Source organism: Aedes aegypti, chromosome 2 (genome assembly GCF_002204515.2).
Source record: "Aedes aegypti strain LVP_AGWG chromosome 2, AaegL5.0 Primary Assembly, whole genome shotgun sequence".
Lineage (NCBI taxonomy): Eukaryota > Metazoa > Arthropoda > Insecta > Diptera > Culicidae > Aedes > Aedes aegypti.
The window spans coordinates 320,771,353-320,784,263 of NC_035108.1; the positions used below are offsets into that span (position 1 = coordinate 320,771,353).

The 12,911-nt window shown below is 42.0% G+C and overlaps 1 protein-coding gene across 3 annotated transcripts in view; it reads right to left on the reverse strand.

The window, feature by feature from the left end:
* Positions 1 to 567: 567 nt before the first annotated feature.
* The window catches only part of LOC5565277 (protein apterous), a 237,238-nt gene continuing 224,894 nt past the window's right edge, over positions 568 to 12,911 (reverse strand). For all 3 annotated transcript variants that reach the window (XM_021845799.1, XM_021845800.1, XM_021845798.1), the window contains 2 exons: positions 12,509 to 12,705; positions 568 to 4,974 (listed from right to left, as the gene is read on the reverse strand). In XM_021845799.1, coding sequence (XP_021701491.1) covers positions 4,804 to 4,974; positions 12,509 to 12,705 — 368 coding nt within the window. In that variant the 3' untranslated portion in view covers positions 568 to 4,803. The remainder of the gene's footprint in view (positions 4,975 to 12,508; positions 12,706 to 12,911) is intronic.

Below are 12,911 nucleotides of genomic sequence, written 5' to 3' on the forward strand. Positions count from 1 at the left end.
ATTTAACTCTTTCGCTGTTCGGATAAAAAAGATTTCAGGTGTTTTAATGGATGTTTGAAAATATTTATTGAAAGTTAAATTATATAAATAAACGTGCACGTGTACTTGTGCCGGCAAATTGGTTCTCATTAGCACGGTCTCTTACTGTCTACGGCCTAATTGAACTACGCTCTATACACTTACAGTACATCATTGTCTCCCTTAAAACTGTAAATAAAGCAATATCCTGCATTTCCTGTCCGGTCGGTTCCTTTTCTATCCAACCGTCTAACCACATACACACTATTAAACACTTCTAACATCCTAAATCTCATATTTGAGCAGCTTGTCGCTATAGAAAACCAGTACGATCATTTTTCTTTTTCTTCTGTTTCATATGTTGCTTATCGTTAACGTTATCGTTATCCCGCCCCTAAGTACATCTATTCAATCATCACTTAACGCCAACGCACAAAGTGGACGCAATTTGCTAAGTCTTCACAGTTTTTAGTTTTACTACATATTGTTACTATACAGACCTTAATCTCCTAAATGTGTTTGTTTTGCTTGTTTGTATGTTATTTTGACTTTTTTTTAGTCTAATGTGTTATTGAGTGTGTCTTTGAGCTCTCCTATTGATTCTGGTTTTTGCGTTTTGTAAAACATCAGTTTGGGTCATTAGTTTGAGATCTAGAAAATTTCCTTCATTGTTTCGCTCTGTACAGTTTGTTAGTTTTGTGTGATTTTGTCATGAGTTGCACTTTTGCTTTTCTTACCTAAGGCGAAAGAAAATCAAAACTAAGAATAAATTTTCCGCTCTCACATATCTACACGGATGGAAAAAACATCGAACATTTTTTGCTTATTTGTTACACACAATTTCTCACACACGCTTGCCTCTCATTCGACCATTGCTAACTCTCGTTTAGTACGTATACAATTTATGGGGCGCTGTCACTGTCTTGACTGACTGGCTCTTGGCTGGCTGCTGGGAGGAGGTGGTCCGCTGTGCCATTCATCAAATTTGAAATTCAATGTTTAATGTTCAATGCATGTACCTACTGCCTGCCAACCATTCTGCTTCTGTTCACCGTTTTCCTACCACATAGAGCCCCATTCATTTCCATTTTGACTTGCAACTAAGTTCGTCCTGTATTCGCAGATTTATTCATCCATGCATCAATGCCAACCCGGGTAAAAATGCAGCATTCAGTGAATGGAATAAATTATTAATGTACAATATGACATATTAAATACGGAAAATCGACTGTCTATGAAACTTTTTTTATGTATTAGAAGCAATTCGAAAACAAATTAATCATAAGTTCAACAAACACAAATGATGCTAGTGGTGATTCAAAAGACGAAGGCGACAAGCCTCTTTTGCTACTGTCGGTACAAATATCTGGTCAATTGTGGGCCTTTCTATACAAAATACGAATTAAATTATTAACACCATTTTTACACCTTTGTGTATCGTAGACCAGTAAAGATTATTGAAGAAAAACATAACTCAACAGATTGTAAATAAAAAAGCAAATTACCTTTGTAAACAATACAAAAATAATTTGTTTTACCATTTTTACCACTAACAAAACATTTAAATGATGGTTTTTGCAATATTTTGCTCAATTTCTCGAATCTTTCTTGATTTACATGCTGTATAATATTTTTGATGTTTTAAGTAGTGCTGTTACTGTGTTTTATTTTTTTTTATCCGGGAACCGCACTCCTGGTCATATAACTAGCGTTGACAGATGCGCAGAAAAAAAAACCCGAGGGATATGGTAAAGACGGGGCCAAGTGAAACGTGAACTTTCCGTTGAAAAATCTTTCAAGATCTCGGAAGAGGTTTTCAACGCCGTCAAACGAGTGGGCCGTCACGGATGGATGAATCTTTCAGATGAATAGATGGCCGAATGAATCACTACTAGAATGTGATGGGATGAGGGGGAGTATGTCGGTCCCAATGGAGAGAACAAAGCAAACAGCGAGTCTTGAAATATTGAACGGCACAAGATGAGGATGCTGATCAAATTGAGTTGATATTCCGTCTTCTATACAGTAGAAGTATTGGTCGACATCATTCTTGTTGGACTTTCATTAGCACAAACATAAACGCCGCTGTTGCTGATATGTGAATGTTCATTGTAAAATTTTATTTTGATTCTTGGTACACTCTCTCAAACAAAATCCTGAAGAAGTTGTTGAGAAATGCCTACAGAAATTATTTAATGGTTTTAGATTAGGGAATCATCTAGAATTTTTTGTGCTTGTAAATCCAGTAATTATCAGCGAGATCACCGCGGAAATTTTTACAGCATTTCAGAGGTTTTTCCAGGAATTATTCTACTAATTTCTCCAATAATAACTCAACATTTTCTTCCAACGATTTCTACACGAATTTTTCCATGTTAATATTCGATGGTTTGTACTTAATTTGAATTAAAATACAGGTTTACGTGATTAGAGAAAAGAAACAAATTCAAAGGGATTCGCTTAGGAATCATTCCAAGATATCTTACAGTATTTCCTTGAGAATTTCCCAACTAACTTTTACCATTAATTCTTTCATCCAGTTTTATAGGTATTCATTCACGTTTTTAAGGGATTTTTCCAGGAATAAGCCCTTTTACTAATCCTTTAATGAACATTTCATTAAGTTCGATTACGGGTTCCTCATGAGATTTACCATGAAATTTTCTCCAGAAGTTTCTCCAACATTTCATTCAGTGATCACTTCTTGAATAATCCCTGGAAAAACAAGAAGTCTTTAATTATCTGTGAAATGTCTGTAATAATCTTTTGAAGAATGTCTTAAGGAATATTGAAAGGAATCCCTAGAGTAATTCTTGAATATATTTCTAGATAAATTGATCAAGGAAACTCGATTGAAAAGATTTTAACTGTGATTTTTTGGCTTTTGCAGTCTAGGGAAATCAAAACGAAAAGGTTTTTAGATGTCCAGCTTTTACGGTATTTTGTGTTAGACCTTTATTAAGGGTGAACAAGAAGACGATAGACAGTTTTACCCTTTACCCCATGTGATTCTTATGGGATTCTTACATGATTCCAGAGTAATTCTCCAGGATCCTCCCAGCAATTCTAATTGTTGGCCAAATAACTCTTACAAAATTCCCTCCGAACCAACATCAGAACATTCAGATTCTCAGAGTTTCCTGATGATTTCCACAGGACATTAACAAAAACTCCAGATTTCCAGTAAGGTTCACATATTTCAAACGATTTGCTCATTATTTTCGCTGTATGTCTATAATATTTGCACAGTATTTCAACGTAACTCAAAAAGGATTCCCACATTATTGCCACTAAAAACCCAGGATTCTCACAGGCATTTCGGTATTCTCATTCGACAATTTCCACTGGAATACCAGAATCCTGACTGAAATACCAGCAACCAAACTGGTATACCAGAATCCTCACTGGAATCCCAGAATTTACATTGGGATCCCAGGATCCACACTAGAAATCAAGCATCTATTCTGTAATCGCAGAATCCACACTGGAATCCAAGGAAACTCAACATTTCCACTGATATCCTAACATCCATACTGAAATCCTTGGATCCACACCGGAATTCCAGGGCCCGTACTGGATTCCCAGGATCAACACTGGAATCCGAAAATTCACAACAGAATTCTTGGATCCATACTGAATTCACCTTGGAAACCAAGGATGCATTTTTCGATCCCAGGATACACACTGAAATAGCAAGACTCACACTGGAATTCAGAGATCCGCACAGAAATCTCAGGTTTTACATTATAATCTCAACATCCTCACTAAAATATCTGGTTCTGAAATCTCAAGATCTTCAAGATAATTTGTTGCATTCCGTAATGAACTTCTGGTAAAACTTCGGCGAAACTCCTGAAATAATTTCTTAGGCATCAGATTGCGACATTTCCCCAGAAAATTGTTCTTTGTTTCCTAAAGATTATCTGCAATTCAGTGGCACACTGGGGGCCAGTGGCAATAATTTCGAAATAAATCGCTCGAACTTAACATAACCAAATCACCAGTAGATATGTGCCATTCTGCGTCCCGTAATCATATGTACATACATTATTATTAGTTGCCCGCTTTTTCTACTGGTTCTCTCCACTCCCGTTCTCCATATCAGCAGCCACAGTCAGTCAGTCAGTTCCGAGACAGTTCCACAGCAGCAACTCGTGTCTTTTTACAACTTTTTACACATGCAAGTTTCAACGTTGCTCCCTTTGGGAGCGGTGAGTGACGAGGGAAAACCCGAATGAGATTTTGCACCCTCGAATGGTTCTTTTTTTCTGTGTTTCGGCATGACTTCTACGACCTATCTATAAAGCCCTTGTCTCGTTAGGCGCCCCCTGGCTAAGCACTAGCACAACATGAATTTGAATATAATAACATCATTGTCTTCGACTCGTTGGTCTTCATGAGTGCTCGCCTTTCCCGTTTTTTTCGGTCGGCCGAAGCATATTTTGCGCTCAATTAAATTCCCTCCCCGTTTTTCGCGGATTCCACAAAGTAAACCTTTCGATTCAAATTTGTTTATGCTAATGCTTCCTCCAGTCAGCTCCCACCCGGCTGCCCATTGGTGGACCCCCCGAAATCCCCGTCTTCTTGAGGACGACCAACCTGATGATGGTGATGACAAGGTTTCTCCGATTGCTCCTGATGCAACTGCTCTCCATTGAAATCGCCCTGCCGGGGACCAGGCGGAGGTCGAAAGCGCTGATCATTGTTTTGGTGGTGGTTGTGATGGTGGTTTCGATTGTGTCCGTAGCGTTCCTGCAGCATCCGCCGAACCGCCACCCTTAGGCACTAGTCCAGCGACGAGGGGCTGCCGGGGCCTCCCATGATGTACGACCCGGGGCTGTGGGACACGTACCCGTCGAGATCCAGCGAGCCCTCGCCCTTGTCCGAGTCGATGATTTTACCCTCCTGCTTCATCATCATCCGGCGCCATTTTGCGCGTGCGTTCTGGAACCAGACCTGTTGGGGTGGGGTAGAAGGAAAATGAATGCATTAGAGATGGGGAGGCTTTTGCGGGAGAGTGTTCGATTGTGTTCTATGAGGGTGCCATCGCACAGTGATGCCTTTCCATACAAATGATGACAAAACTTGAAATGGACTTCTAATATTTAAATGAAGTTCATCATGATTTCCCCATACTTTTCATAAGGGAACATAACACTATCAAGCATTTAATTCAGATTCATTAAAGCTCTCCAGCTTAATTTAGCTTAATTTTAGCTGATAGTGTTTTATAACACAAAGCACCTAGATATAAGAAATAATGTGATGTTCGGAATGATACGAATAAAGAATTAAAACAAATGACGTACTCAAGTAAAACAATGTTTATCCTTTATTTATAAAATCCTGGAAGAAGGCTTTCTGCATTTTTGTAGAAAAAATCAGAAAAAACTTATGAAATTAATATGTATATTAATAATAATTAATACTTATGAAATTAATAATCTTCATCTAGCCCTGGGCTAGTTTATCTCGGATGAAATTAACAGTGAAGGTTTTTTTTTACTTTTGTCCGCCTTAGCATCACTTAGTGAGGGTGACAGAACATTTTTTTTTCCTGGAATTGAAATCCATTTCGGTGACGGTGCTTGTTAGCAAAGGATAAGCTATTTCTTTGGAAGTAGAATTTTTTGCAGGTTTCGTCGGAAGATTAATTGTGTAAATGGAACGTGCAATTTATTTTGCAACGCATTAAAATGATAGGAACATTTTCTATAAATTTTTCATAACTTCATTAACTGATGAACAATGTGAAAGATAAGTACTAGTACACGACACTGAAGACGGCCTTACAGTTGAGGTCGAAATACGCGTATCTGTCAAAGGATACAAACTCTAGTGGAATTAAATGGTATAGTACTAAATTTGGTTTTTTCATCTACTTATAGGTATTCTACTAACAGCTCGAAGATTTATTATCAATGTGAAAGATGTTCGAATGCTCGAATATTTTGTACATACTTAGACTGTAGTTGTTATTTGTTGATCTTTTTAGGGATTTTCTGTCGTAGGCAGGTTCATCTCCAGTCAGGTATACAGAACAAGTCAGAAAGGCTTATCTGGGAAACAGCCACAAAGTATTTTGGCCTAAATCTAGAATTTTCACAGAGTTTATTGCTGAGTTGTTTAAAGATAATGAACACAAAATAAAAATTCACATAGCAAGGCTTGAAAGGGACTACAACTCTCAAAATCAGAACGGACAAAATTCGAAGAGCACAAAAACTACAGACTAATGGAGTCTCATGGGGTCTAAACATCTAATGGGGTCAATAAAGCAAATATCAAATTCGACTGCCTAAAGCTTAAATTTTTAAGTTTAATTCAGCGTATATGACGAGAATACTAAAGATATAACAGAAGACAGGTCGTCTTGAAAAGAGTCTCCAATGCTGCCTAGAATTCCGTACATCTGTCAAGAATGTAGTAGGTTATGGCCTTAAGTCTATTCTGCTCAAAAAACGGATTTTCAGTTTTCATCCGACGTTTCGGACACTTTTATTTGCCTTTTTCAAGGAATTAAATGTGTTCCGTTTTCTCGTTAACATGCCCACAGCATAGGCAGCATAAGTCAACATACAGAATGTTGCCTGGTCTTAACACGGGCCTAGAATCCGAAAAACGATCCGGGTCGCAGAACTTCGATAAAGTTTCCTGTTTATCGCCACTTTTATTCTTATTGTGTTATGTTGACTTATTCTGTATGTTGACTTATGCTGCCTATGCTGTGGGCATGTTGACGAGAAAACGGAACACAGTTGATTCCTTGAAAAAGGCACAATAAATGTGTCCGAAACGTCGGATGAACACATAAAATCCGTTTTTGAGCATAATAGCAAAGATGGTTAAAAGAAAAAGATGATTGACTCTTTATTTTGCCATATATTAGCAAGACACGTCGAAGACACGTTATTCAAGTAACACTACTGCCATCTGTTGAGTCAAAAGCGCGTAAACATTATATTCAGCTAAATTAAAATCATCGTGCAATCAAAAATCGAAACGTGGAAGAAATCAAAACAACCACGGTTAAAAATGGTTACACAGAAGTGAGTTCGACTCACATAACATCAGGCTTTTCTGGAACAACACAAAATTTGAGTAATTTTTATATATACTTAAAACTGTTCATGTGCTGTTTTTTTTTCTTCTTTTTCTCACATTTTATGCCATTTAGAGATGATTGGCGGCAATGTCGTACATCCTCGTTTGAGCTGTGTCCCTTTTTTCAAGCGTGAATGTCATTAACGAACACCTCAACATCTGGTGGTCACTAGGAGAACATTGAATATTAGTTGGCTTTTGACTCACCAGAGCGGCACTATTCATGTCGCCTAGAAAACACGAGAGTCGGTTATCTTTTTTCTTATAACCATCTTTGATAATAGTCTGAATCCCCGAGAAAATCTGTCAAGAATGTTCGTACAGCAGGCATACGCAAATAACGTGCTCGAATGAATTATGTGTACTGCAGACCTCGCAGTCCCAGTGGAAAGGTGTCCCCCTAGGTTGTGCGAAACCCTCATATGACCAGTTTTTAACCTGGAGATTAGTTTTTGATCCTTCATTGATTTTAGGTCCGTCCAAGCCTCAACGCTTACTTTTGTTTATTTTTTTTTTTTTTGTGGGGCGACTTCTCGTGAGTCCATTCTGTCTACCATGCTCGGTGCACTGTTGATTTTACCCAACATCGGATATTGGCCAAGGGTGCCGTTGTTGTTTCCCGGGGGTGATCGTCTTTGTTATTACCCAGAACGGTACAGTGCCCTGGAACCCACTTGATGGTGACCCCGAGTGATGCATGTCTGATTATTACCTGAATCCACGTATGACGGGGAACTTCCGATTGAAGGACGAAATAGCAAATTTCAGAGTATTTATGACGATAGGGCAAGTGGTTGGTTTAGTAGTGCAAATAAAATAGCCGCGGCTTCGGTGGAAAAAATCGAACATTGTCCGGGAAAACTTAGGGTCCCTGCGAGTTCGTCGTCTGCGATGCCTATTCCAGCACATTGCGCTGAGAAAGAACCATCTGTATAGCGCCGCTGATGTGCTGCATAATCTTTCCGTGGGACCCGCCGCCTCGACGAGTCTCCTGTCCTGAAATATTCTGCCGTCGAATTTGAGGGATGAGCGGCCCAGTCACAGCAGGTTGTCAGCCACTTCTAGGAGGTGGGTTCTAGAATTTCCAGTAGTCTTCTCTGCAAAGGCGGCCCCTTTCGTGCAAAGTGTCGCAGTAATTAAATACCGGAAAGGTAGAAAGCCGGCCTCGACGCAGGCCAGAACGGAGGCCAGAAACTCTTCCAACGTACCGGTTAAAGATGAGAGACAGTGTTCTGGATATGTTCGGAAAACTTCAGGAAAAAATCATCCTTGACAGGCTGACGAAGTGTGCGGTGAGTGAGCGCGGGTTGTCGCAAATGCCGTTTGGATTCCGCAAAGGCATAAGCCGATGGTAGACGCAATTCGAGCAGTACTCGAGTGTGCTGAAAAGACGTCGAAACAGAAACGAAGAGGAGATCGATACTGCACCGTGGTAACGATAGATGTGAAAAACGCATTCAAAAGCGTCAGCTGGGAGGCCATCGCCGCAGCACTGCACAGAATACAGGTTTCCAACTATCTGTGCAAGATTCTGAAGAGCTACTTCCAGAGCAGAATCCTTGTGTACAAAACAAATGAAAGGCAGAAGTCAATGCAAGTGACAGCGGGCGTCCCTCAAGGTTCCATTCTCGGTCCAACTCTTTGGAACGGAATGTACGATACTGCGGCTACCCAGCAGAGTGAAGATTGTTGGTTTTGCAGATGTGTCACTAACGGTGATGGGCGAGACACTGGAAGAAGTGGAGATGTCAGTGATGGAAACAATAGGCGTAATGTATTGACACTGGATGAGCGGAGTCAAACTGCGGTTAACTCACTACAAAACAGAGATACTGCTAGTTAGAAGGTAATGGACGCAACAGGGAGAATCATGCAAAAGTTAGGCGGTCCAAGCAGCAGTACGACGCGTCTGCTAATTAACGTCTCAGCATTGATACTGAGGTATGGAGTTCCTGCTTGGGGCAGGGCACTAGAAACAAAGCGGAACCGCGAAAAGCTGAAAAGAGCGTTTCGGCTGATGGCAGTGCGAGTCGCGAGTGCGTTTAGAACGATATTGTCAGACGCTGTTTGCGCTACAGCCGGTATGATCCCCATTTGCATCAGTTTGGCGAAGAATAACGAGTGCTACAAGGGAAAAGACGTCAGAGACGTACGGACGTAGATCGCCAGAGTCGGATGGCAAGGATCCCACCGGCTCATCCCAAACCTGTCCACGTGGATGAAAAGGAAGCATGTAGAGTTGAACTTCTACCTGACACAGTTCCTATCAGATCATGGATGTTTTAGAAAACCATCTCCATAGATTCCGACACGCAGAGTCACCACACTGCCAAGATTGGCCAAACAACGAGGAGACAACGCAACTTGTAGCAGCGACGGCGATTTAAACCCCACAACATCGTGCAGAAAATGTGTCAACACGTAAGTACGTTGCACGCGATGAAAATAGCGATAACGCATATCATGTCGTCGCTGCAAAAGAAATGGCGTGGAGACCAGAGGGCATCGGGCCGCGATTGGAGTAGCTAGCTCCCCCGTCGGGGACTAGGTCGGGTAGTTCGACCGTCACGTATTATCTGTGATGGGTTGTTGGGGCACCTGCGAACCGGAACCCTTCCTCCACCGGAATCGCTGAACTGACCTCGGCACTGGACCTCCGCCGGGGACTAGCAGAGTTAATTGCGAAACAGCACCGGCCTGTGTACCGCAAGCTTCTCTCCACCGGAATCGCAGGACCGACCTCGGCATCTGCCCGGATACCATCGGTTCGGGAGAACTTCCGCCGTCGAAATCTTTGTCGGAGTAGGATGTATCCACCGTCGGGGACTATTTTGAATAGTCTGTAGTGAGTCACCTGCTTGAGTCGTAAGAGTGCCAGTGAACCGGAAGCCATCCTCCAACCGGAATCGCTGGGCCGACTTCGGTACTCTACCGGCCAACAACAAAATAAGTACAACGCGTAACGTTACCGGTTTCGAGAGATATTCCTTCGTCAGGGAACTCTCCATCGGAGTAGGCTAGCTTCACCGTCGGGAACTACGTTGAGTAGTATCGATCACGACGACTTTGAAGATAGCCTGCTACTAGTCAGAAATCGCAAAGCGGTTCAACACGCTGAGATCGCCATCGGGGGACATGTCATAGCATCACAGCGGTCGCTCAGACACCTGGGCGTGATGATAGACGATCGGCTAAACTTCAACAGCCACGTCAACTATGCATGCGAGATGGCGGCAAAGGCAACCAACGCACTTACCAGGATCGAGAAGCAATAGGAAGCGTCTCCAGCTAGCGTATCGTCGTCGATACTTAGATACGAAGTTCCGGCCCAGGGTGCAGCACTGCAAACCAAGCGCAATCGGGACAAGCTCCACAGCACGTTCTGGCCATGACAGTAGCAAGCGCATACAGAACAATATCGTCGGAGGCAGTATATGTGATCACCGGGATGATTCCGATCTATATCACCCTGGGAGAAAACATCGAGTGCTATCAGCAAAGAGGCGCTAGGCAGGTGAGGAGATTGGCGAAGATCGGCTCGCTGGTCAAGTGGCAGCAAGAATGGGATGCCTCTGTGAAAGATAGGTGGACCCACATACTCATCCCGAATGTGTTGACCTGGGTAAAAGGGAGCATGGCAAAGTGAATTTCCAAATAACGTAGTTCTTATCAGTTCACGGTTGCTTCAAACAGTATTTGCATCGGTTTGGTCACGCGCTGTCAGCAATCTGTCTCGTGTGTAGTGAGGGAGAGGAAACGCCGGAACATTTTTTTTTCGATTGCCCGAAATTCAACATGGAACAAAGCGCGGCGGCAGCTGCATTTGGACAGAACTTCAATGCAAACAGAATGGTAAGCAAAATGGTAAGTGATCCTAACCTTTGGAATCTGGGGTACGACCAGTGCGGACGTCTCTTCAACCGGTACTGGTGATAACCTCCGACGTAGTGAGAAGTCAGGAGAAGATGGAAGCGAGAATGCAAGAAGATGATGAACGACGGAAGGAGGCAGAGAAGCGGAGTAAGATGAAAAGGCAGTCTGCTCAACATGCAAGAACAAACCAATGGCAGAGCACAGAGCGGGAAAGCGATAGGAGCGTAATGCAGATGTACAGCACCCGTGTTAATCAGGAGGGTAGGCAGGATGGCGGATCGTTTGCCGCCAAGAAGGTTGACTTTGGCCCATAGATCAGTTGGAGACTGAGAGGCATGATGCTGTTGAGAAATTCTTTCGAACAGCCCGTTTAGCATCACGAGTAACTTGTCGGAATTCGTTGCGCTTAGACCAATATTTGTCTGAAGCCGCTGCTCCGACAAATGTTAGTTGTTAGTCGATGTCCAGGAAGGTGAACGGGATTGACTATAAAACCTCGAGGGCGACTGAACGGCGGATGTTACTTCTCGTTTTGAGGTCCATACGTATTTGCCACCGAGGGAAAGATTAAGCTGCTCCATTGATACACGATTGACTTCCCAGAGTGCCAGGGTCCAAGGAGGGTCGTTGCTCACCAAAAGTTCAAGACACGCTAGGTTATTCACGAAGCCGTTAATTTTCCACTGTAGGCAGAACTTAGACGATTTTAGCAATGATTCGTTCCAACAAATCTGAAGGCTATTCTACTGGTCTTGCTCTTCTAGACATAAAAAAGCATTCGGCAGTGTTTGGCATGAAGGCTTGACGGTAAAATTTTAAAAAAAAAGTATTCCAACATACATTGTTAGAATAATCCAAAGTTATCTGTCAAATCGTACACTTCAGGTTAATTATCAGAACTACAAGTCTGAAAGACTTCCTGTAAGAGCTGATGTTCCGCATGGCAGCACTTTGGGACCAATATTATACAATATTTTCACATCTGACTTACCTGAGTTACCTCAGGGATGTCAAAAATATTTTTTGTTGATGACACAGGCCACTCCGTCAATGAAAGGCTGCGTGTCATCTGTAGTACATTGCAAAAAAAATCGGTTGTTTTTTCTTCATACTTGCAAAAATGGAAGATTCCTGCAAGTGTTTTCGAAACTCAGCTTATAATATTCCCACTTAAACCAGAAGCCCTTCATGTAAAACTTTGGTTGAAGTAACATTGTAAAAACTGCTCGATTTCCTGCTCGATTATTGGCAAAGATGAGCATTTCAGTTTGGTCGGTACCCAAAACTCTACCTACCTCTTAAAAAGCAAAATCTCAGATGTAACGGAGAAATAAGCATCATCTAAATTTACAGAAAAAAATGTATGACATAACATTTATTATTTCGGCACACATCGTTTTAAAAAAAAATGTAAAATTGTGTGTTTAAGCTGTATATGAGCACTTCATGATGGTTTGTTTTCTTAAGAACAAGCTCTCTGAAACTTTGCAATAAGAAGCAATTCAGCACTAACCTGTAGCACCCGCTTCGGCAGGCCCGTCTTCTGCGACAGCTGCTTCAGATCCTTGGCGTCCGGGTTGTGGTTGATCGCGAAGTAGGACTTCATCGTCCGCAGCTGGTGGTGCTTGAAGGACGTCCGCATCCGCTTGGCCCGGGACGACGACCCAAGGCCTCGGCTGAAGCCCAAATCTAGGTACTCGGTGTTCAAATCTGCAGAAAATGAAAAACGTTGTGAAGTTTAGAAACGGTTGAATGATGAAGAGAATGACACGTGTTTATGTGAAGAGACCCAGCGTGATGTTCTCAAGAAGATGTAATAAACTTATGTCATGTTTTGAGGCGAAAAAATAAAACAGCAAACATGACTTCGTGTATGATTTTAGCGCACAAGCGAGCTACTTCTGTTGGTTGACTCC